The sequence below is a fragment of the Panulirus ornatus genome, chromosome 19 (genome assembly GCF_036320965.1).
Source record: "Panulirus ornatus isolate Po-2019 chromosome 19, ASM3632096v1, whole genome shotgun sequence".
Lineage (NCBI taxonomy): Eukaryota > Metazoa > Arthropoda > Malacostraca > Decapoda > Palinuridae > Panulirus > Panulirus ornatus.
The window spans coordinates 20,619,021-20,644,718 of record NC_092242.1 but is presented as its reverse complement, the minus strand read 5'-3'; the positions used below and the strand labels follow the sequence as shown (position 1 = coordinate 20,644,718).

The 25,698-nt window shown below is 40.2% G+C and overlaps 1 protein-coding gene across 2 annotated transcripts in view; it reads right to left on the bottom strand.

The window, feature by feature from the left end:
• The window catches only part of LOC139755437 (CDK5 and ABL1 enzyme substrate 2), a 180,834-nt gene that overhangs the window by 137,772 nt on the left and 17,364 nt on the right, over positions 1 to 25,698 (bottom strand). For both annotated transcript variants that reach the window (XM_071673741.1, XM_071673742.1), the window contains exons 2-3: positions 9,735 to 9,868; positions 671 to 866 (exon numbers count right to left, since the gene is read on the bottom strand). In XM_071673741.1, coding sequence (XP_071529842.1) covers positions 671 to 866; positions 9,735 to 9,868 — 330 coding nt within the window. The remainder of the gene's footprint in view (positions 1 to 670; positions 867 to 9,734; positions 9,869 to 25,698) is intronic.

Below are 25,698 nucleotides of genomic sequence, written 5' to 3'. Positions count from 1 at the left end.
TGGAGTGTTACCAAACAGTGCAAGCAAGAGGGTACATAGCCAGTGAAAAATCATTTTTGGCTAAGCTGTATCACCGGGAGTACAATCTTGTCAAAGTGCTCACTCTAAATATTGCAAAATTTCTGCTACTGACAGAAGCACAGCACTGGGCTGTAAAAGTCTATGGAAAGTGATCCTTGGTAACAACAGGACTTTCTTGGAAGGAATCCCTAGGGTAATCATAAATAAAATAAATGACAGATATACCTTAGTGGCACCAAGACTTGCCAGCTAAAGATTGCTCTGGTATGTGATCACTTGCCAGAGCAATAACCCACCACTGATGGTGGGTTTTTTCTATGTTATTCACTTTTCTATAGCTAACACTGGGCACTGGGTCACTGGGGTGTGGGGACCAGATGTAGTCTAATTATGATCTCACACCAACAGACCATAGTTTCCCTGTTCTGATCATAGTTTAGCCTCAAAGCTGCAGAGCCACTTACAAGATGTGGTGCAACTTATTCATTATTGCCTAGATGGTTATCATCCCAGTACCTGGGAATCAGACACTGGCTATACTTTCATTTATTCTTAAATGATCTAGTGCAATAATAAATCTTTAGGAGATTACCAAATAAGATAATAAATTAATTCTATGTTGATAAATTTCTTCAAAGTTTTCCCTTACCCTCCCAATTTCGACCTGTTGTATGGCAAGGCAGAAAATATATAGAAGGGAATTTTGTGTGATGACAGCAACACAACTCTCTCATCTCGAATTTGCAGATCATGTGCTGTCTTCATAAACTTGACCTCCTTGCTGGTTGGGCCCGATGACTCAGATACACTACTTGACAATTTTCTCGTTCGACCAGCTCCAACATCTAAAAGACATGAGAACCTGGTGATCCTGACTACTGTAACAATATAAATCTATAGAGAATTAAAATGGTTATGCATATCTAAGCAAACAAAAGCTATTCATAAACAATAATATATCTTCCATCTCTAAATCAGTTTGTAGTCTTTCTTTATCGAAGATCACATCTTCCATTGTACATTTTCTGGCTATTTGTAAAAATACAAAATTCATTGCTTGCAATCTCTGTGACTCTTTCCTGATCCCTGACAAGGTGAGCTGAGGGTACTTGTCTTTTAAGTCTTACTTAAGTATCATTTTGGGTTAATATCATACATAAAAGGCCTATATAAGGCCTTCGTAACCCCTAAAACCCACAAAATTTTCTGATCACAAGTAATTACCAACACATTAACTACAAAAACATTTCCACCATGACACCCTAGTTCACCACTACACATTAGTAAGTTTAGGTCCCTACCCAATAAGCTCTAATATGAATTATAATAAACAATCCAGTAGGGGTGGATGGAGGGGAGAGTGCCCATAGCTTGCTCTGCTTAAGCTTGGAAAAAGAGCTCAAGTTCAAAACTAGCTTTCTGACTCTTACAGTGAGCTGAGGGTACTTGGGTTCACAAATATGGTAAATCAGTCTGCAAGATAAGTGAAGCACCTCACTCATACTCTGGCAAGGGTAAAGATCATTAATCATAACTAATCTAAATATGAACTACTGCCTCATATCACATGAACATGATTATGATAAAGGTGTCACTGTCAAAACTTGAGCAGAGTATGAAAGAGAGAAAGGGTCTGAAGTGAATAGGATATCATTCAGAGTGAAGCTCCCTTGATTCATGGGTGACTTGCAGATAACCAAGTAGCTCAAAGATCAGTCAACATGGGAGATATCTTTTAACCATGAACTCACTGTGTAAGATATCTTTGAATAACCAGGTGTTTCTGGTACTAATCCTGCAAATATAGCCACCCCTAAGGAAGATAAGTTATCAACTAACATCTGACTTTGCCATGCACTCTCCACAACTTCAGTTTCTCACATACACACTGAAGGAACATTCAGAATGGTGCATGAAGCAATAAAACAGTGACTTCTGAGAGATGGTAAAGTACTGATAACACTGATCAACAGCTATAATGTTTTATACATAAAAATAGCTTATCATTCATTAATAATTTGGGAGCACTGAGCACAAATATGTTTCAAATTGTCAACTGGCTCTAGATCTGAAGATACTGGATGCAGTTCTAGTGCATCCTCAGTTCTGATGAGATGATAGTGTGAAATAATATTCCAGCTGGTAGCAACAAACTTTCTTGGAAATATCAAGGCTGACAACCACAAGAAACTTGTGGACAACCAGTTTTCATCCTATCAGAAAATGTTAAGTAATAAGTCTTTAAAGATACACTTCCTCCACTCTCATCTGGACTCTTTCTAGCTAAACATGGCTCAGTGAGCAATGAGTAAGGCGAAAATTTCCATCAAGACATCTCATCGACAGAGAACTGGTAACAGGGAAAATGGAGTTTCACAATGTTGATGGACTATAGCTGAATGGCAACAAGAGATGCTCCAGGGCTTAATCATAAGTGAAAGGCAATGGGAAGCAAATTTATATGAAATAAGCCTGGGACTATATGCCATCACCAATATATTATATAACATATGTAGAATGTCAGATCGTAAACCTTTCTTGGAAGCTGTAGTCAATTGAGCATTTTCATGGCCATTTTCATATTCAGCCGCCCAAAATCGATAAAGCAAAACATATTTCATCTCTGGAACACAAAATAATAAAAATTTGTTGATCAGTGATATGGAAATTCAATTCTATTATAAAGAAAGGGACTCAAGGAAATTGGATTTACAAGGCAATTGGGAGTCACAAAGACAATCTTTTAGTATATAAAGGAAAATTTCCAATACCAAAAAGTCAGTAAGCACACTAGCAGAAGAGGAACTGATACACCATTATTGCTACATCTTATCATCACATATACTAGCATGAATTCTGAGAATATCATACATGAAGCTGTAGTCAACTGATCATTTTCATGGCCATTTTCATATTCAGCCACCAAAATCAATAAAGCAAAACATATTTCATCTCTGGAACACAAAATAATAAAAATTTGTTGATCAGTGATACGGAAATTCAATTCTATTATAAAGAAAGGGACTCAAGGAATTTGGATTTACAAGGCAATTGGGAGTCACAAAGACAATCTTTTAGTATATAAAGGAAAATTTCCAATACCAAAAAGTTAGTAAGCACACTAGCAGAAGAGGAACTGATACACCATTATTGCTACATCTTATCATCACACATACTAGCATGAATTCTGAGAATATCATACATGATACACCAACTGAAAGAAGTAATCGTGTAATGCTCAAGTTTGCATAAGTGGTAAATGAGGACAATAAAAGAGCAATGGTGAAACAAGTCATGAAGAGGATATAAGCTTGTGGAAACTACACAAACCTCAATAATGTTTATGTTAACTTCAATTGAGAAACGGCATCAAGTAGCGAAGAACCATGGCTTTGTAATGGAAGGTTCAGTGAAATTTACAATGAAGGAGTACAACCATGGGTACCATAAGCCTTAATTACATGTGGAAAGGAAAGAAAGAGGAAACAGTGGTTTAATAAGATGGCTAAAATCAAAGGAGCTTCAAGATGTACTGAGGTAAAGATGTAGATGGCACTCCAGCCAGCCAGCACATGCAGGATAAAAGGAAGCAATAATAAGTTCAGTAGAAAAAGAATGGAGAAGCAAATAAACCTTGAAGAGAATAATGAGGTCAAAGGAGAAAATTAAAAGTTTTTCATAAATTCATCTGGAGTCAATTGTCAGTTACAGAGCTGCTAATAAGGCTTAAGGAATCAGAGTGGAGAACTGAAGAGGATGATGGAAGGATATGTGGAGAACTGAGTAACAAGTTCAAAAGTGTTTTCACACTGGGAGACATTACAGCCTCAAAAACCAGGGGGAGGAGGTTTTAGAAATCAAGATATCCATAAAAATTTCTAAAAGAATACTAAAAGGTTTCGAAACAAACAAGGCTCATGGTCCAGTTATAATTTCACCATTTGTGCTGAAGATGTTTATGATTGTCACTGGAGAGAAGCAAAGCACCAAGGGAATGGAAAAGGGCAAATGTAATACTTACCTGAAAGGAGACCAAGAGCAAGCCCTAAACTACATACCAGTCTCACTAACAAGTGTGTTATGTAAGGTTCTGAAAGAAATAATCAAATGGCATATGGATGACTTTCAACTGAGGAAAAATTACCTAAGTGAGAGAAAGCACTGTTTTGAGGAATGGAGGGCATGTTTGACAAACCTCTTCAATTTCTACAAGACAGTGAGCTTAGTTTTATACAAAAGGAAAGGCTGGTTGGATTGTTTGTATCTGGAGTGTCAGATCATTTGAAACTGTACCATGTGAGAGGATGATTAAGAACAGGACAACCAGACAGGAATATGGGATATTCCTTCAAAAGACAGGTTATTATTTCATTCGAAGGGAACAAAGCATGTATATTAGAGAAGCCTAATCCAAAGTGGTCAAGGTAACCAGTAAAGTCCACAAAATTCTGGTACCTAAACAGTTTCCAAAGATGGTCAGATACATGACTGATGAAATTTAACTGAAGCACATATAAAGTAACGAGGGTAAGGCAAAGTGAGAAACAGCCTGAATATGATTATCACACAGCAGGAAATAAGCTTCAACATTCTGTGTGTGAGAAGGACTATGGAGTCAACATAGTCCCTAACCTGATGCCAGAGTTTCATTTAAGGTGAATAGTTAGAGACAAACTGTTTGCTAGACAAGAGATGGGGCCCCATGAATGTAAAACTCCCTCCCCTTACAGTACAAATAGCTAATCACAAATAAATAATTCCACATATACACACACACACAAAGACATGACTAAGAAGGTTCAAAAGAGAACAACTACAATAGTATTAGATTCACAAGAAGTAAGCTACAATGAAGGTTGAAGATTACAAAACTGTACACCTTGGAGAAGGGAGGGGCAGACAGTCAACAGTTGTTCACAAAGTGAATCACCAAAGTTAACAGATACCATGATTAGAAGCTGAGAAAGAGGATGAATGTTACAGATTTAAAGTTATACGGGATAAATGTTAGGGAAGAGTCATCTAAGCAAGGAGTCAGTGAATGGCAGTAACTTACAAAGATCTATAAGTCTTACTAATTGTACAAAGAGTACAAGAGACAGGGTTCCATGAGTGTACAACTCTCTCCTCATAATGTACAAAAAAAGGTACCAACACACACTGTGAATGGGTATCACTAGCTAACACTAGGGTTAGAGTTAACAAAAAATACCAAAATGAGGTATTTACTCAATACTACATCAAAACAACAAGTACCAGACAAGTACCAGCACAACAATGAAATACTGCCAGAATACAAGAGTACACTATGTGACGCCAAAGCATTACTCTTACCTCAGCTCTTTAGTGCAGACATCAGCTATGTCCATATATACACAGTAATACTGGGTGTCCCAGTTAGATAAATTTTCATTTTCCTTTTACGTACTTCTCATTCACACAGCATGTACTGAGCTACAGCCAGGAACCTTCATTCCTGTTCCTCTCCACCGTACACTTTTCCACATTCTTTCTCTCATCCCATTTTTCAGAGACCCATACATCTACTGATGTTTCCACTGGATTGTTTCTTATCCCTACCTTTACTCTGTATTACTACCTCTGCTTCATGGGTGCAATATGCAAACTTTGACAAAAGCATACCTACTGCATACTTTGTGGACCTTGAATCCACTAATTCTAGTGCCATCTGACTATGAATTTTCCTGTCACCTTTAACCATTTTTCTTTTCTTCACTTATCTTCAAATCTGAATTTGTTGCATTCATCAAATATCTCATCTTCTATCATGAAGCTTAGCTATAATTTCATCTACTAGCTAAACTCTATGCCAGATATTTCAACACACACCATGAGTGGGTGAATTACTCCTTCACTGATAATGAAGACAATAAAGCCTACTAATCATCTATTATCAACAATCTGGACAACAATAAGACATCCTACTCATTTTCACACCTTTCATGAGCAATAGAATCAATCTCAAACTCTCTATGCTGCACTGAAATTTCACCTTAATGGGACCTTTTGCTAAGACATGTGTAACCGTCTCCTTCCCATTATCCCCCTGTTCCTTCTAAATAACAATTTTGATACTATGAGAAAAGATCAGTGGACTGAACTCCAAGATATCTTTTTGACTTTTCGAGGATTGGCAATAGCTTCCCTCTATAGATCTTTTCTCTCGATGCAGACTGCATAATAGAGATCACTGCAACAAGTATGGAGAAATGTATTCCCTCTTCCACTCTGACTTTCTCATCCATAGTCTGATCACTCTTGATGTGAGGTCTCAAGCATAGAAACACTCATTCTGCTTTTACATCCACTAGGAACCTCTGCAAACATAACACTTGTCATTAAAAACCTCTTTACAAAAACAAAATAATAAGTGTATACCTGAAGCTTATGCATTATACACAGGGATATCAAAGTTTGCTGACTGACTCTAAAGGATTAATATGATCAATTTTCTACCTGTGCTACATTGTACACGAGCTAGGTTCGTTCATACAAGTCCTATAAACTAACAAGCATGAAATACAAAACTAATGCACTGTGCATAACATCAATCACTATGTATATACATCACGTATGATTACTGCTTGATTCTGTTTGGTCTGAAACAAGTACAACAAATGCAAAACAAAGTTTTGTGGCTTAGCAATATGCCTGTATATAAGCGTAATTACTGAATCTCATATCATAATGCCCTTTATGGTAATAAGCATGCCATGGCTCTTGGAATGGGTCAAAGATGAAATTATTTAAAATATCTTGATATTCAGGAGAAATTGAGCACAGAACAAAAGGTGAGAGCTAATGACTTAATGGGAGTGGGGGAGGAATGGGATGTATTTAGGGAAGCAGTGATGGCTTGCGCAAAAGATGCCTGTGGCATGAGAAAGGTGGGAGGTGGGCAAATTAGAAAGGGTAGTGAGTGGTGGCATGAAGAAGTAAGATTGTTAATGAAATGGAAGAGAGAGGTGTTTGGACAGTTTTTGCAGGGAAGCAGTGCAAATGACTGGGAGATGTATAAAAGAAAGCGGCAGGAGGTCAAGAGAAAGGTGCAAGAGGTGAAAAAGAGGGCAAATGAGAGTTGGGGGGAGAGAGTATCATCAAATTTTAAGGAGGATAAAAAGATGTTTTGGAAGGAGGTAAATAAAGTGTGTAAGACAAGAGAACATCGATAAAGGGGACAAATGAGGAGGTAATAACAGGTAGTGAGGAAGTGAGAAAATGGAGTGAGTATTTTGAAGGCTTGTTTAACGTGTTTGATGATAAAGTGGCATAGATAGGGTGTTTTGGTCGGGGTGGTGTGCGAAGTGAGAGGGGTCAGGGAGAATGGGTGAAAGCTTTGCGGAAGATAAAAGCCAGCAAGGTGGTGGGTTTGGATGGTATTGCAGTGGAATTTTATAAAAAAGGGGGTGACTGTGTTGTTGATTGGTTGGTAAGGATATTCAGTGTATGTATGGATCATGGTAAAATGCCTGACGATTGGCAGAATGCATGCATAGTGCCATTCTACAAAGACAAATGGCATAAAGGCGAATGTTCAAAGTAGAGGCATAAGTTTGTTGAGTATTCCTGGGAAATTCTATGGGAGGGTATTAATTGAGAGGGTAAAGGCATGTACAGAGCATCAGATTGGGGAAGAGCAGTGTGGTTTAAGAAGTGGTAGAGGATGTGTGGATAAGGTGTTTGCTTTGAAGAATGTATGTGAGAAATAATTAGAAAAACAGATGGATTTGTATGTGGCATTTATGGATCTGAAGAAGGCATATGATAGGGTTGTTAAAGATGCTTTGTGGAAGGCTTTAAGAGTATATGGTGTAGGAAGCAAGTTTATAGAAGCAGTGAAAAGTTTTTACCAAGGATGTAAGGCATGTGTACGAGTAGGAAGAGAGGAAAGTGACTGGTTCCCAGTGAATGTTGGTTTGTGGCAGGGGTGCGTGATGTCTCCAAAGTTGTTACTCTCTTTATGGATAGGGTGTTAGGGAGGTGAATGCAAGAGTTTTGGAGAGAGGGGCAAGTATGTAGTCTGTTGTGGATGAGAGGGCTTGGGAAGTGAGTCAGTTGTTGTTTGCTGATTATACAGCGTTGGTGGCTAATTCGAGTGAGGAACTGCAGAAGTTGGTGACTGAGTTTGGTAAAGTGTTTGAAAGCGAAAAGTTGAGAGTAAATGTGAATAAGAGAAAGGTTATTGGGTTCAGTAGGGTTGAGAGACAAGTTAATTGGGAGGTAAGTTTGAATGGAGAAAAACTGGAGGAAGTGAAGTGTTCTAGATATCTGGGAGTGAACTTAGCAGTGGATGGAACCATGGAAGTGGAAGTGAGTCACAGGGTGGGGGAGGGAGCAAAGGTTCTGGGAGCATTGAAGAATGTGTGGAAGGAGAGAACGTTACCTTGGAGAACAAAAATGGATATGTTTGAAGGAATAGTGGTTCCAACAATGTTATAAGGTTGCGAGGCATGGGCTATAGATAAGACTGTGCGGAGGAGGGTGGATGTGTTGGAAATGAGATGTTTGAGGACAATATGTGGTGTGAGGTGGTTTGATCAAGTAAGTAATGAAAGGGTAAGAGAGATGTGTGGTAATAAAAAGAGTGTGGTTGAGAGAGCAGAAAAGGGGTGTGTTGAAATGGTTAGGACACATGGAAAGAATGAGAGAGGAAATATTGACAAAGAGGATATATGTGTCGGAGGTGGAGGGAATGAGGAGAAATGGGATACCAAATTGGGGGTGGTAGGATGGACTGGAAAAGAATTTGAGTAATTGGGGCCAGAACATACAGGAGGGTGAGAGGCATGCACGGGATAGAGTGAACTGGAACGATGTGGTATACTGGGGTCGATGTGCTGTCAATGGATTGAACCAGGGCACGTGAAGCATCTGGGGTAAACCATGGAAAGGTCTGTTGGGCCTGGATATGGAAAGGGAGCTGTAGTTTCTGTGCATTATACATGACAGAGAGAGACTGTGTGTGAACGAATGTGGCCTTTTTTATATTTTCCTGGCGCTACCTCACTGGAGGGGGGATGCTATTTCATGTATGGTGTGGTGGCAATGGGAATGGATGATTGAGGAAATATGAATATGTACATGCGTATATATGTATATGTCTGTGTATGTATATGCTAAATTGTATACATATGCATATGTGTGTGTGTGGGCATTTATGTATATACATGTGTATGAGGGTGGGTTGGGCCATTCCTTGTCTGTTTCCTTGCACTACCTCGCTAATGTGGGAGATGGCGATTACGTATAATAATAATCCACATATACCTGTACAAATATGAAACTGCTTTGTAACGACACTCAGAATATGTGCCAGCCATTAATCCTAATGGTTATGCAAAGGCATCCTTTGTTGACAACTGTGGGATGTATGCAGCAATTCATTCCTATATACTTTTCCATTAAAAAGATGATAATTTGAGATTTAGTTGTAGTTTCTTAATAATGTCATGCACCTGGAAAACATACTGTACAGAAACAACAATAAAATATAAAATATTGATACCATTGTGTCTAAACTCAACCCAAATGTACATGCTTCATGTATACTAAACACTTCTAATAAATTATGTTCTATATCTAGATGGACAAGATTAAGGTACTGTGTAGTAGCTTCATTCAAATACATCTATTGTCTTCCATTTGTCAAAATACAGTATCAACATTTCCATTACTTGTGTGGAGCAACTTACTAGACAGTGGGCCACCTAAGCTCTCATTACTGCTGAAACAAGGGCCCTTTTCAACTAAGGATAAATGATGGTGTGTTGTGCGTTTCCGCAAAACTCCAGGCCGTTCCCAAACTTCTGAATTGTTTGTGTTGGTTCTGTAACAGAATAAAAGTATACTTAGACAATCAATACTATTCATCAAATCATACTTCAAAAACAAAAACACTACACTTACCTAAAAATCTTTAATCCCTTTTTCATCTAGCAGTCCATGGAACATTTCAACAACATAATTCAATTACAACTCAGGAAGTGCTGCATTGCATGCCCTAAATGTTAAATGTGCTCCTTCCCAAGTTTCATAACTCTATTACAAACATTTACAGGGAATTTAATATTACACAACTATCAAATAATATGTTTCTAATGGACCATTACAAAGTGGGAGACATCAACAATCTAATAACCATGGCTACTTTGAATCCAACTATATACTCACATGGAGTCATCCTTCTTTCTCTACAATGTGTTCACCACTTCCCATGTTTGCAGCAAAATGATCAATTCAAAGTTTTCCTCAAATGTTTTGCTAATGCTTAGGTCCCATCCACAATCCAATAAATTTCAACTATCATACATTTTATAAGAGTAATACAGCAGACTTACCAAGCACAAGACAATGTAAAATTATGCTTACTGTATACTAAGTTCTACATAAGTACCTGCACAGACTAATAGAATATAAAATCAAATTTAAATCACTGCATTTTAACTTACAGTTACCTGTATTCTACTCCCAGTATTATTCATACCTGGTAAAGTTATTTTCTCCTTTTAAGATAACTACCAAACATTGTACATAAAGAAACCCAAAAGAAATGTGGAAACATTTCCATTACCAATATGTCTGAGTGTAAAATTCAGCATGTTTACCCTACTATAGATGCTGAAAAACCTATCTACATATCCTATACTTGAAAGAAATTAATGAACTGATTTGTCAATTCCAAAATGCTATGGGGCCTACATTTATGGCATGGTGGCTTGTGTGGGAGTTTCCAAACACCACAGTCATTGGATGTCTCAAAATTTAATCATGCTTACTCTAGCTCATACGTATCCCATACTTTCTTCCCAATTCTCCTTTGGTTTATTCCATTCATCATCATAAGAATTACTATCATTTAAAAAATCAACGATTTTTCTATGTCCATACTACTTTAACACTTTGATCTACTTTAAGTAAATCTAAATGATCATACAAAAGAAAAATTAAGTAACTCCTAAAAGAAAATACTACTTGTTTACTATTTCCTAATATTTAACTGTTCATTAGGAGGCCATAAGTCTGTGCACACAATAACTTCAGAAGCTTAAAGTATTCAGAAAACTCTTACATAAAAGTATGAAGATAAATGAAGTTCTTTTTGCTGTAAATATATTTTACAACAATGTAGAAAGCACACATTACCTATATAAAAGATCAAGAACCGAAAGTATACCACGTTCACTCAAAACTGTAAACTCACCGAATAAGAAAATAAATAGGTGACACTGAGAGCAAAAATGTTAATATAGTGTACTGGATTGTAAAAATGCAGCACCATACCTATTCATAAAAGAGGAATATAGTACATACAACTTACTATAAAATTCATTTTGCTCACTAGGAGTTGTGTTTTCTAGAAAAGATCACCAAGTAAAGCAAACACCCTTCACAAAAGCTAACCAACCAAACATTCTGAAACACCTCAGAAAGACAACTGCCCTGGCTCAGACACATGCTACAGATGCAAAAAGGATGCGTACAAAGGAAAGACATGCTTTATGGTGAGATAGCAAAATCCAAGAAACAAAAGTTCACCCAAAGTTCAGCATTAAGAATGCCTGCAAATGTAACTTGAAAGACTACCAAAATCATCATACATGAAACTCTGGCTAGCAACAGAGAAAACACTGTCACAAGCTCTGGACTGACACAGGATCATATTGAAAAATAGTCTTTCATCTCTAGGAAAAGCAAGAACAGAGAATGCAGTCAGCCAAGACCTAGCCATAGATCACAGATGCAGCACTTGCAGTAGGTTCAGTTGCTCCTGGATAGGCCTCTTCGGTCACCAAAGGAAAACTGGCTCAAACCAATTTGTCAATCACAGGGAAGCTGGACACCATCGCCTTATAAAGACCGATGGATGTCAGCCATTTTCAACGAGACAATTTCCATATTACAAACATCCTGTACACAGTTTAGGGCTTGTCAAAACTCCAAATAGCTTCATTTCAAATGTAAAGGGGTCCATGATTACTTTTAATAAAAGTTACTGGAGGAGTTTAAAACTCATGTACGAATCATTTCATAAAGCTTTTGTTAGGATCATGGATAAGCTTTTATCATACTGGGTCAATTTCACAAAGCAACTGCACTGTAAGCAAATATCACATATATCACAAACCAGTGCTTAGCTTTATCATACTACACATCAACATGTGTATCAAGCATAAATGGGAATATTCAAGCTTGTAAATCCCAAACCAAGTAATGAATATGAATCACAATGCTCATGCATAAAGTTTCCAACTGTGTTTGCTGCAGGCAAAAAAAAAATCAGTTCTAAAACTGTAAACCTACCAAATCTTTAAGCCATACAGTGATGCTATATGTACACGTGTAGCAGCAGAAAAGTATATACAGGTTGTACCTCTCTAATCCAGTGCTCTGTGGTCCGGTAACTCCCATGGTCCGGCACGTTTTGAATCTGCCAACATTAGTTTGTGGATCTGCCACCAGGGTGGCGCTGTTAGCAGCACTAAGGCACCAAAATCTGTTTACACTGCAGCTGAGCTAATCAAGAGTCATGTTAATTTCTTACATTCATTTTTTTGCTGAAAATGAAAGCCAGAAAAGTTTGAAGTTTCAGAAAACTTTGAAAGGTGCCAGGAGTATAGAATTAGACAGTGCACATGTAAAGTGGTTTAAGCTTCAACATAATGAAGGTGTAAGCATTTCTGGGAGATGCTTTTCAAGCAGGCCAGAGTCTTTCATAGAGAACTACAGCTAGACTATGACTGTGAATATTCAAAAGGATGGTTACACAAGTTTAAGTGGAAGCATGGAATTTCAGCACATAGTGTGTACAAAGAAAAGCGTAGTGCTGACACAGAAACTTGTAGTGTAAGGTCGTAATAAAAAGAATGAATAAAAACTTCAATTCTGTATCAAACAACCAACAGCAATATGTAAAGGGCAAGAGAGTGTGCCAGACAGCTGCCTGGCTGGGAGTGACACAGTGCACGCAGACTGCCTTGATGATAACAATAAAAAACAAAAGTAACAAGAGTTGACTAATAATAACTACCAACCTATGGTCTTTCATTACATTAACTACTCATCACAAAGCTGCGACAAAGTCTGTGCATGAATATGGACAGTTAGTGGCAGTGGAATTTTTACCCCAGAACAAGTGTATAATGCTAATGAATCTGCCCTGTACTGGTCGTATGTCACGAAAAACCCTTACCCAAGATATCTGGGGATACTTCCTATGTAAACTGATGTAACAATAAAAGCATTGTTTGAAAGATTTAATCGTTGTAACATTTCCTATTCACAGCTTTGTTCTGGCAAGACTAAGGGTCTGGAATAAATTTACATAGGGGGTTCCCCTAGGGGTCAATTTCTGTTTTCCAGCATTTTCTGTGGCCTGGCAATGGCCAGGTCCCATGTCTGCTGGTTTAAAGAGGGACAACCTGCAGTCTCCAATTTTGAAAGTGAAAAGGGATAACTGCATTCTAAAATTCAATAGTGACACTTGGTGTGTATGATTTACTGCCAAAAAAATCTGGAAACTTGCCAAAATAATAACAATCTTAAAACTACCCAACTCCTTCTCCTCCTCCTTCTACCCTATTTCACTTCTATCCTAATGACGGCAAGCTATGTATTTTCAGTACTAGGAGTTATCTTAGGCTGAAGGAGCCTCTGGAAAGACACCCTGTATAACATCAAGGCCCTTTCTTTCAAAAACAAGTAGAGGATGTGTGGATCAGGTGTTTCCTTTGAAGAATGTATGTGAGAAATACTTAGAAAAACAGATGGATTTGTATGTAGCATTTATGGATCCGGAGATGGCATATGATAAGAGTTCATATGGTGTGGGAGGTAAGTTGCTAGAAGCAGTGAAAGATTTTTATCAAAGATGTAAGGCATGTGTAAGAGTAGGAAGAGAGGAAAGTGATTGATTCTCAGTGAATGTCGGTTTGTGGCAGGGGTGCATGGTGTCTCCATGGTTGTTTAATTTGTTTATGGATGGGGTAGTTAGGGAGGTGAATGCAAGAGTTTTGGAAAGAGGGTAAGTATACAGTCTGTTGTGGATGAGAGGGCTTGGGAAGTGAGTCAGTTGTTGTTTGCTGATGATACAGCGCTGGTGGCTGATTCGAGTGAGAAACTGCAAAAGTTGGTGACTGAGTTTGGTAAAGTATGTGAAAGATGAAAGCTGAGAGTAATGTGAATAAGAATAAGGTTAATAGGTTCAGTAGGGTTGAGGGACAAGTAAATTGGGAGGCAAGTTTGAATGGAGAAAAACTGGAGTAAGTGAAGTGTTTTAGATATCTGGGTGTGGATTTAGCACTGGATGGAACCATGAAAGTGGAAGCGAGTCACAGGGTGGGGAGGGGGTGAAGGTTCTGGGAGCATTGAAGAATGTGTGGAAGGCTAGAACGTTATCTTAGAGAGCAAAAATGGGCATGTTTGAAGGAACAATGGTTCCAACAATGTTATATGGTTGCGAGACATGGGCTATAGATAGGATTGTGCGGAGGAAGGTGGATGTATTGGAAATGAAATATCTGAGGACAATATGTGGTGTGAGGTGGTTTGATCGACTACGTAATGAAAGGGTAAGAGAGATGTGGTAATAAAAAGAGGGTGGTTGAGAGAGTAGAAGAGGGTGTACTGAAATGGTTTGGTCACATCGAGAGAATGAGTAAGGAAAGATTGACAAAGAGGATATATGTGTCAGAGGTGGAGGGAACGAGAGGATGTGGGGGACAACACACCTATCAATTATCAGGTAATTGAATAGCGCTCTCTGGCCATCTCTCCTACTTACATACGTATACTTATGTACATCTCTCTTTTTAAACACAGTATTCCTAATCACCAGTCCTTTTTCAGCACACAAATCTACCAGCTCTTCACCAGTTCCATTTACAACACTGAACACCCAACAAACACACACACACACACACACACACACACACACACACACAGATATTTCTATTATTTATTTATATAATTATTTTGCTTTGTCGCTGTCTCCCGTGTTTGCGAGGTAGCGCAAGGAAACAGACGAAAGAAATGGCCCAACCCAACCCCATACACAATGTATATACATACACGTCCACACACGCAAATATACATACCTATACATCTCGATGTACACATATATATAAACACACAGACACATACATATATACCCATGCACACATTTCACACTGTCTGCCTTTATTCATTCCCATCGCCACCTCCCCACACATGGAATACCATCCACCTCCCCCCTCATGTGTGCGAGGTAGCACTAAGAAAAGACAACAAAGGCCCCATTCGTTCACACTCAGTCTCCAGCTGTCATGCAATAATGCCCGAAACAACAGCTCCCTTTCCACATCCAGGTACCACAAAACTTTCCATGGTTTACCCCAGAGGCTTCACATGCCCTGATTCAATCCACTGACAGCACATCAACGCCGGTATACCACATCGATCCAATTCACTCTATTCCTTGCCCGCCTTTCACCCTCCTGCATGTTCAGGCCCCGATCACACAAAATCTTTTTCACTCCATCTTTCCACCTCCAATTTCATCTCCCACTTCTCCTCGTTCCCTCCACATCCGACACATATATCCTCTTGGTCAATCTTTCCTCACTCATTCTCTCCACGTGCCCAAACCATTTCAAAACACCCTCTTCTGCTCTCTCAACCACGCTCTTTTTATTTCCACACATCTCTCTTACCCTTACATTACTTACTCGATCAAACCACCTCACACCACACATTGTCCTCAAACATCTCATTTCCAGCACATCCACCCTCCTGCGCACAACTCTAGCCATAGCCCACGCCTCGCAACCATACAACATTGCTGGAACCACTATTCCTTCAAACATACCCATTTTTGCTTTCCGAGATAATGTTCTCGACTTCCACACATTCTTCAAGACTCCCAGGATTTTCGCCCCCTCCCCCACCCTACAATTCACTTCCGCTTACATGGTTCCATCCACTGCCAGATCCACTCCCAGATATCTAAAACTTTACTTCCTCCAGTTTTTCTCCATTCAAACTTATCTCCCAATTGACTTGACCCTCAACCCTACTGTACCTAATAACCTTGCTCTTATTCACATTTACTCTTAACTTTCTTCTTTCACACACTTTACCAAACTCAGTCACCAGCTTCTGCAGTTTCTCACATGAATCAGCCACCAGCGCTGTATCATCAGCGAACAAGAACTGATTCACTTCCCAAGCTCTCTCATCCCCAACAGACTTCATACTTGCCCCTCTTTCCAAAACTCTTGCATTCACCTCCCTAACAACCCCATCCATAAACAAATTAAACAACCATGGAGATATCACACACCCCTGCCGCAAACCTACATTCACTGAGAACCAATCACTTTCCTCTCTTCCTACACGTACACATGCCTTACACCCTCGATAAAAACTTTTCACTGCTTCTAACAACTTGCCTCCCACACCATATAGTCATCCACATTGTCCTCAAAACATCTCTTTTCCAGCAATCCACCCTCCTGCGCACAACTCTAGCCATAGCCCACGCCTCGCAACCATCAAACATTGCTGGAACCACTTTCCTTCAAACATACCCTTTTGCTTTCCGAGATAAGTTCTCGACTTCCACACATTCTTCAAGGTCCAGGATTTTCGCCCCCTCCCCACCCCCTTAATTAACTTCCGCTCATGGTTCCACCCTCCCAGATCCACCCCAAGATTCTAAAACCTTATTTCCCTCCGTTTTTCTCCTTTCAAACTGTCCATTGACTTGACCCTAACCCACTATACATTTACCTTTTACATCTCAATGTACACATATATAATACACACACAGACACATTACATATATACCCATGCACATCAATTCACACCTGTCTGCCTTTATTCATTCCCATCGCCACCTCGCCACAATGGATTACCATCCCCCTCCCCAGTCTGGTGTGCGATTGGTTAGTGCCAGGGATAAGGACACAAAGGCCTCATTCGTTCACACTCAGTCTCTAGCTGATCATGCAATAATGCACGGAAACCCTCAGCTCCCTTCACTCCAGGCCCACACAACTTTCCATGTTTTACCCTAACGCTTCACATGCCCTGATTCAATCAATGAAGCACGTCAACACCGTATACCCACATCGATCCATTCACTCTATTCCTTGCCTGCCCTTTTCACCCTCTGCATGTTCGGGCCCCCCGATCACTCAAAATCTGTTTTTATCCATCTTCACACCAATTTGGTATCTCCCACTTCTCCTCGTTCCTCTACGCCAACACATATTTCTCTTGGTATTCTTTCCTCGTCATTTCGCATGTGCCCAAACCATTTCTAAAAACACCCTCTTCTGCCTCTCTCAACATGCTATATTTATTTCACAATCTCTCTTACCTTACTTATTATCGATCAACCACCTCACACCAGACATAGTCCTCAAACATCTCTTTCCAGCACATCCACCCTCCTGAACACACTCTATCCATAGCCACGCCCTCTGCAACCATTAAATACACTGTTGGAAACCTCTATCCTTCAAAACATACATTTTTACTTTCCAAGATAATGGTTTCGACTTCCACACATTCTTCAAGGTCCCAGTATTGTCGCCCACTCCCCAAACCTATGTTCACTATTCCGCTTCCATTGTTTCATCCCTGCCAGATCCACTCCCAGATACCTAAAACACTTCACTTCCTCCAGTTTTTATCCATTCAAACCTCACCTACAATTGACTTGACCCTAAACCCTAATGAACTAAAAGCTTGCACTTATTCACATTTACTCTTAACTTTCTTTTTTTCACACTCTTTACCAAACTAGTTCACAGACTCTGCAGTTTCTAACATGATATCAGCCACCAGCGCTTGTATCATCAGCGAACAACAACTGATCACTTCCCAAGCTCTCTCACCCCCAACAGACTTCATACTTTCCCCCTCTTTCCAAAACTCTTGCATTCACCTCCCAAAACAACCCCATCCTTGCCTCCACACCATATATTCTTAATACCTTCCACACAGCATCTCTATCATCTCTATCATATGCCTTCTCCAGATCCATAAATGCTACATACAAATCCATTTGCTTTTCTAAGTATTTCTCACATACATTCTTCAAAGCAAACACCTGATCCACACATCCTCTACCACTTCTGAAACCACACTGCTCTTCCCCAATCTGATGCTCTGTACATGCCTTCACCCTCTCAATCAATACCCTCCCAAATAATTTACCAGGAATACTCAACAAACTTATACCTCTGTAATTTGAGCACTCACTCTTATCCCCTTTGCCTTTGTACAATGGCACTATGCACGCATTCCGCCAATCCTCAGGCACCTCACCATGAGTCATACATACATTAAATAACCTTACCAACCAGTCAACAATACAGTCACCCCCTTTTTTAATAGATTCCACTGCAAAACCATCAAGACCTGCTGCCTTGCCGGCTTTCATCTTCCGCAAAGCTTTTACTACCTCTTCTCTGTTTACCAAATCATTTTCCCTAACCCTCTCACTTTGCACACCACCTCGACCAAAACACCCTATATCTGCACTCTATCATCAAACACATTCAACAAACCTTCAAAATACTCACTCCATCTCCTTCTCACATCACCACTACTTGTTATCACCTCCCCATTAGCGCCTTTCACTGAAGTTCCCATTTGCTCCCTTGTCTTATGCACTTTATTTACCTCCTTCCAGAACATCTTTTTATTCTCCCTAAAATCTAATGATACTCTCTCACCCCAACTCTCATTTGCCCTCTTTTTCACCTCTTGCACCTTTCTCTTGACCTCCTGTCTCTTTCTTTTATACATCTCCCACTCAATTGCATTTTTTCCCTGCAAAAATCGTCCAAATGCCTCTCTCTTCTCTTTCACTAATAATCTTACTTCTTCATCCCACCACTCACTACCCTTTCTAATCAACCCACCTCCCACTCTTCTCATGCCACAAGCATCTTTTGCGCAATCCATCACTGATTCCCTAAATACATCCCATTCCTCCCCCACTCCCCTTACTTCCATTGTTCTCACCTTTTTCCATTCTGCACTCAGTCTCTCCTGGTACTTCCTCACACAAGTCTCCTTCCCAAGCTCACTTACTCTCACAACCCTCTTCACCCTAACATTCACTCTTCTTTTCTGAAAACCCATACAAATCTTCACCTTAGCCTCCACAAGATAATGATCAGACATCCCTCCAGTTGTACCTTTCAGCACATTAACATCCAACAGTCTCTCTTTCGCGCGCCTGTCAATTAACACGTAATCCAATAAAGCTCTCTGGCCATCTCTCCTACTTACATACATATACTTATGTATATCTCACTTTTTAAACCAGGTATTCCCAATCACCAGTCTTTTTCAGCACATAAATCTGCAAGCTCTTCACCATTTCCATTTACAACACTGAACACCCCATGTATACCAATTATTCCCTCAACTGCCACATTGCTCACCTTTGCATTCAAATCACCCATCACTATAACCCGGTCTCGTGCATCAAAACCACTAACACAATCATTCAGCTGCTCCCAAAACACCTGCCTCTCATGATCTTTCTTCTCATGCCCAGGTACATATGCACCAATAATCACCCATCTCTCTCCATCAACTTTCAGTTTTACCCATATTAATCGAGAATATATATATATATATATATATATATATATATATATATATATATATATATATATAAATATATATATATATATATATATATATATATATATATATTATATATATATATATATATATATATATATATATATATATATATATATATATATATATATATATATATTTTTTTTTTTTATTATTTTGCTTTGTTGCTGTTTCCCGCGTTTGCGAGGTAGCGCAAGGAAACAGACGAAAGAAATGGCCCAACCCACCCCCATACACATGTATATACATACATGTCCACACACACAAATATACATACCTATACATGTCAATGTACACACATATACACACACAGACAGACACACACACATACACATGTACATAATTCACACTGTCTGCCCCTACTCATTCCCATCGCCACCCCGCCACACATGGAAAAACATCCCCCTCTCCCCTCATGTGTCCGAGGTAGCACTAGGAAAAGAAAACAAAGGCCCCATTCATTCACACTCAGTCTCCAGCTGTCATGTAATAATGCCCGAAACCACAGCTCCCTCTCAACATCCAGGCCCCACAGAACTTTCCATCGTTTACCCAGACGCTTCACATGCCCTGATTCAATCCATTAACAGCACGTCGACCCCGGTATACCACATCGATCCAATTCACTCTATTCCTTGCCCACCTTTCACACTCCTGCATGTTCAGGCCCCGATCACTCAAAATCTTTTCCACTCCATCTTTCCACCTCCAATTTGGTCTCCAGCTTCTCCTCGTTCCCTCCACCTCCGACACATATATCCTCTTGGTCAATCTTTCCTCACTCATTCTCTCCATGTGCCCAAATCATTTCAAAACACCTTCTTCTGCTCTCTCCACCACGTTCTTTTTATTTCCACACATCTCTCTTCCCCTTACATTACTTACTCGATCAAACCTCACACCACATATTGTCCTCAAACATCTCATTTCCAGCACATCCACCCTCCTGCGCACCACTCTATCCATAGCCAACGCCTTCCAACCATGCAACATTGTTGGAACCACTATTCCTTCAAACATACCCATTTTTGCTTTCGGAGATAATATTCTCGACTTCCACACATTCTTCAAGGCTCCCAGGATTTTCGCCCCCTCCCCCACCCTATGATTCACTTCCGCTTACATGGTTCCATCCGCTGCCAGATCCACTCCCAGATATCTAAAACACTTTACTTCTTCCAGTTTTTCTCCATTCAAACTTACCTCCCAATTGACTTGACCCTCAACCCTACTGTACCTAATTACCTTGCTCTTATTCACATTTACTCTTAACTTTCTTCTTTCACACACTTTACCAAACTCAGTCACCAGCTTCTGCAGTTTCTCACATGAATCAGCCACCAGCGCTGTATCATCAGCGAACAACAACTGACTCACTTCCCAAGCTCTCTCATCCCCAACAGACTTCATACTTGCCCCTCTTTCCAAAACTCTTGCATTCACCTCCCTAACAACCCCATCCATAAACAAATTAAACAACCATGGAGACATCACACACCCCTGCCGCAAACCTACATTCACTGAGAACCAATTACTTTCCTCTCTTCCTACACGTACACATGCCTTACATCCTCGATAAAAACTTTTCACTGCTTCTAACAACTTGCCTCCTACACCATATATTCTTAATACCTTCCACAGAGCATCTCTATCAACTCTATCATATGCCTTCTCCAGATCCATAAATGCTACATACAAATCCATTTGCTTTTATATATATATATATATATATATATATATATATATATATATATATATATATATATATATATATATATATATATATTTTTTTTTTTTTTTTTTTTTCAAACTATTCGCCATTTCCCGCGTTAGCGAGGTAGCGTTAGGAACAGAGAACTGGGCCACTGAGGGAATATCCTCACCTGGCCCCCCTCTCTGTTCCTTCTTTTGGAAAATTAAAAAAAATTGAGAGGGGAAGATTTCCAGCCCCCCGCTCCCTCCCCTTTAGTCGCCTTTTACGACATGCAGGGAATGCGTGGGAAGTATTCTTTCTCCCCTATCCCTATATATATATATAATATATATATATATATTTTTTTTTTTTTTTTTATACTTTGTCGCTGTCTCCCGCGTTTGCGAGGTAGCGCAAGGAAACAGACGAAAGAAATGGCCCAACCCCCATACACACGTACATACACACGTCCACACACGCAAATATACATACCTACACAGCTTTCCATGGTTTACCCCAGACGCTTCACATGCCTTGATTCAATCCACTGACAGCACGTCAACCCCTGTATACCACATCGCTCCAATTCACTCTATTTCTTGCCCTCCTTTCACCCTCCTGCATGTTCAGGCCCCGATCACACAAAATCTTTTTCACTCCATCTTTCCACCTCCAATTTGGTCTCCCTCTTCTCCTCGTTCCCTCCAACTCCGACACATATATCCTCTTGGTCAATCTTTCCTCACTCATTCTCTCCATGTGCCCAAACCATTTCAAAACACCCTCTTCTGCTCTCTCAACCACGCTCTTTTTATTTCCACACATCTCTCTTACCCTTACGTTACTTACTCGATCAAACCACCTCACACCGCACATTGTCCTCAAACATCTAATTTCCAGCACATCCATCCTCCTGCGCACCACTCTATCCATAGCCCACGCCTCGCAACCATACAACATTGTTGGAACCACTATTCCTTCAAACATACCCATTTTTGCTTTCCGAGATAATGTTCTCGACTTCCACACATTCTTCAAGGCTCCCAGAATTTTCGCCCCCTCCCCCACCCTATGATCCACTTCCGCCTCCATGGTTCCAGCCGCTGCCAGATCCACTCCCAGATATCTACAACACTTCACTTCCTCCAGTTTTTCTCCATTCAAACTCACCTCCCAATTGACTTGACCCTCAACCCTACTGTACCTAATAACCTTGCTCTTATTCACATTTACTCTTAACTTTCTTCTTTCACACACTTTACCAAACTCAGTCACCAGCTTCTGCAGTTTCTCACATGAATCAGCCACCAGCGCTGTATCATCAGCGAACAACAACTGACTCACTTCCCAAGCTCTCTCATCCCCAACAGACTTTATACTTGCCCCTCTTTCCAAAACTCTTGCATTCACCTCCCTAACAACCCCATCCATAAACAAATTAAACAACCATGGAGACATCACACACCCCTGCCGTAAACCTACATTCACTGAGAACCAATCACTTTCATCTCTTCCTACACGTACACATGCCTTACATCCTCGATAAAAACTTTTCACTGCTTCTAACAACTTGCCTCCCACACCATATATTCTTAATACCTTCCACAGAGCATATATAATATTATTTCTTTTTTATTTTGCTTTGTCGCTGTCTCCCGTGTTTGCGAGGTAGCGCAAGGAAACAGACGAAAGTAATGGCCCAACCCACCCCTATACGCATGTATATACATACACGTCCACACACGCAAATATACATACCTATACATCTCAATGTACACATATATATACACACACAGACACATACATATATACCCATGCACACAATTCACACTGTCTGCCTTTATTCATTCCCATCGCCACCTCGCCACACATGGAATACCATCCCCCTCCCCAGTCATGTGTGCGAGGTAGTGCCAGGAAAAGACAACAAAGGCGTCATTCGTTCACACTCAGTCTCTAGCTGTCATGCAATAATGCCCGAAACCACAGCTCCCTTTCCACATCCAGGCCCCACACAACTTTCCATGGTTTACCCTAAACGCTTCACATGCCCTGATTCAATCCACTGACAGCACGTCAACCCCGGTATACCACATCGATCCAATTCACTCTATTCCTTGCCCGCCTTTCACCCTCCTGCATGTTCAGGCCCCGATCACTCAAAATCTTTTTTACTCCATCTTTCCACCACCAATTTGGTCTCCCACTTCTCCTCGTTCCCTCTACCTCCAACACATATATCCTCTTGGTTAATCTTTCCTCACTCATTCTCTCCATGTGCCCAAACCATTTCAAAACACCCTCTTCTGCTCTCTCAACCATGCTCTATTTATTTCCACACATCTCTCTTACCCTTACATTACTTACTTGATCAAACCACCTCACACCATACATTGTCCTCAAACATCTCATTTCCAGCACATCCACCCTCCTGCACACCACTCTATCCATAGCCCACGCCTCGCAACCATACAACACTGTTGGAACCACTATTCCTTCAAACATACCCATTTTTACTTTCCAAGATAATGTTCTCGACTTCCACACATTCTTCAAGGCTCCCAGGATTGTCGCCCCCTCCCCAAACCTATGATTCACTTCCGCTTCCATGGTTTCATCCGCTGCCAGATCCACTCCCAGATACCTAAAACACTTCACTTCCTCCAGTTTTTCTCCATTCAAACTCACCTACCAATTGACTTGACCCTCAACCCTACTGTACCTAATAACCTTGCTCTTATTCACATTTACTCTTAACTTTCTTCTTTCACACACTTTACCAAACTCAGTCACCAGCTTCTGCAGTTTCTCACATGAATCAGCCACCAGCGCTGTATCATCAGCGAACAACAACTGACTCACTTCCCAAGCTCTCTCATCCCCAACAGACTTCATACTTGCCCCTCTTTCCAAAACTCTTGCATTCACCTCCCTAACAACCCCATCCATAAACAAATTAAACAACCATGGAGACATCACACACCCCTGCCGCAAACCTACATTCACTGAGAACCAATCACTTTCTCTCTTCCTACACGTACACATGCCTTACATCCTCGATAAAAACTTTTCACTGCTTCTAACAACTTGCCTCCCACACCATATATTCTTAATACCTTCCACAGAGCATCTCTATCAACTCTATCATATGCCTTCTCCAGATCCATAAATGCTACATACAAATCCATTTGCTTTTCTAAGTATTTCTCACATATTCTTCAAAGCAAACACAAAATAAATAAAACAAATAAATAAATAAATATATATATATATATATATTTTCTTTCAAACTATTCGCCATTTCCCGCGTTAGCGAGGTAGCGTTAGGAACAGAGGACTGGGCCTTTTTTGGAATATCCTCACCTGGCCCCCTCTGTTCCTTCTTTTGGAAAATTAAAAAAAAAACGAGGGGAGGATTTCCAGCCCCCTGCTCCCTCCCCTTTTAGTCACCTTCTACGACACGCAGGGAATACGTGGGAAGTATTCTTAATCCCCTATCCCCAGGGAAAATATATATATATATATATATATATATATATATATATATATATATTATCCCTGGGAATGGGGGAGAAAGAATACTTCCCATGTATTCCCTGAGTGTTGTAGAAGGCGACTAAAAGAGGAGAGAGCGGGGCGCTAGAAATCCTCCCCTCTCGTTTTCTTTTAATTTTCCAAAAGAAGGAACAGAGAAGGGGGCTGGGTGAGTATATTACATCAAAGGCCCAGTCCTCTGTTCTTAACGCTATGTCGCTAACGCGGGAAATGGCGAATAGTTTAAAAGAAAAAAAAAATTTTTTTTTTTTTTTGCTTTGTCGCTGTCTCCTGCGTTTGCGAGGTAGCGCAAGGAAACAGAAGAAAGAAATGGCTCAACCCACCCCCATACACGATGTATATACATACACGTCCACACACGCAAATATACATACCTATACATCTCAATGTACACATATATATACACACACAGACACATATATGTATACCCATACACACAATTCACACTGTCTGCCTTTATTCATTCCCATCGCCACCTCGCCACACATGGAATACCATCCCCCTCCCCCTCATGTGTGCGAGGTAGCACTAGGAAAAGACAACAAAGCCCCCCCCCCCCCTCCCCCCCTCACACTCAGTCTCCAGCTGTCATGCAATAATGCCCGAAACTACAGCTCCCTTTCCACATCCAGGCCCCACACAACTTTCCATGGCCCACCCCAGACGCTTCACATGCCCCGATTTAATCCACTGACAGCACGTCAACCCTGGTATACCACATCGATCCAATTCACTCTATTCCTTGCCCGCCTTTCACCCTCCTGTAT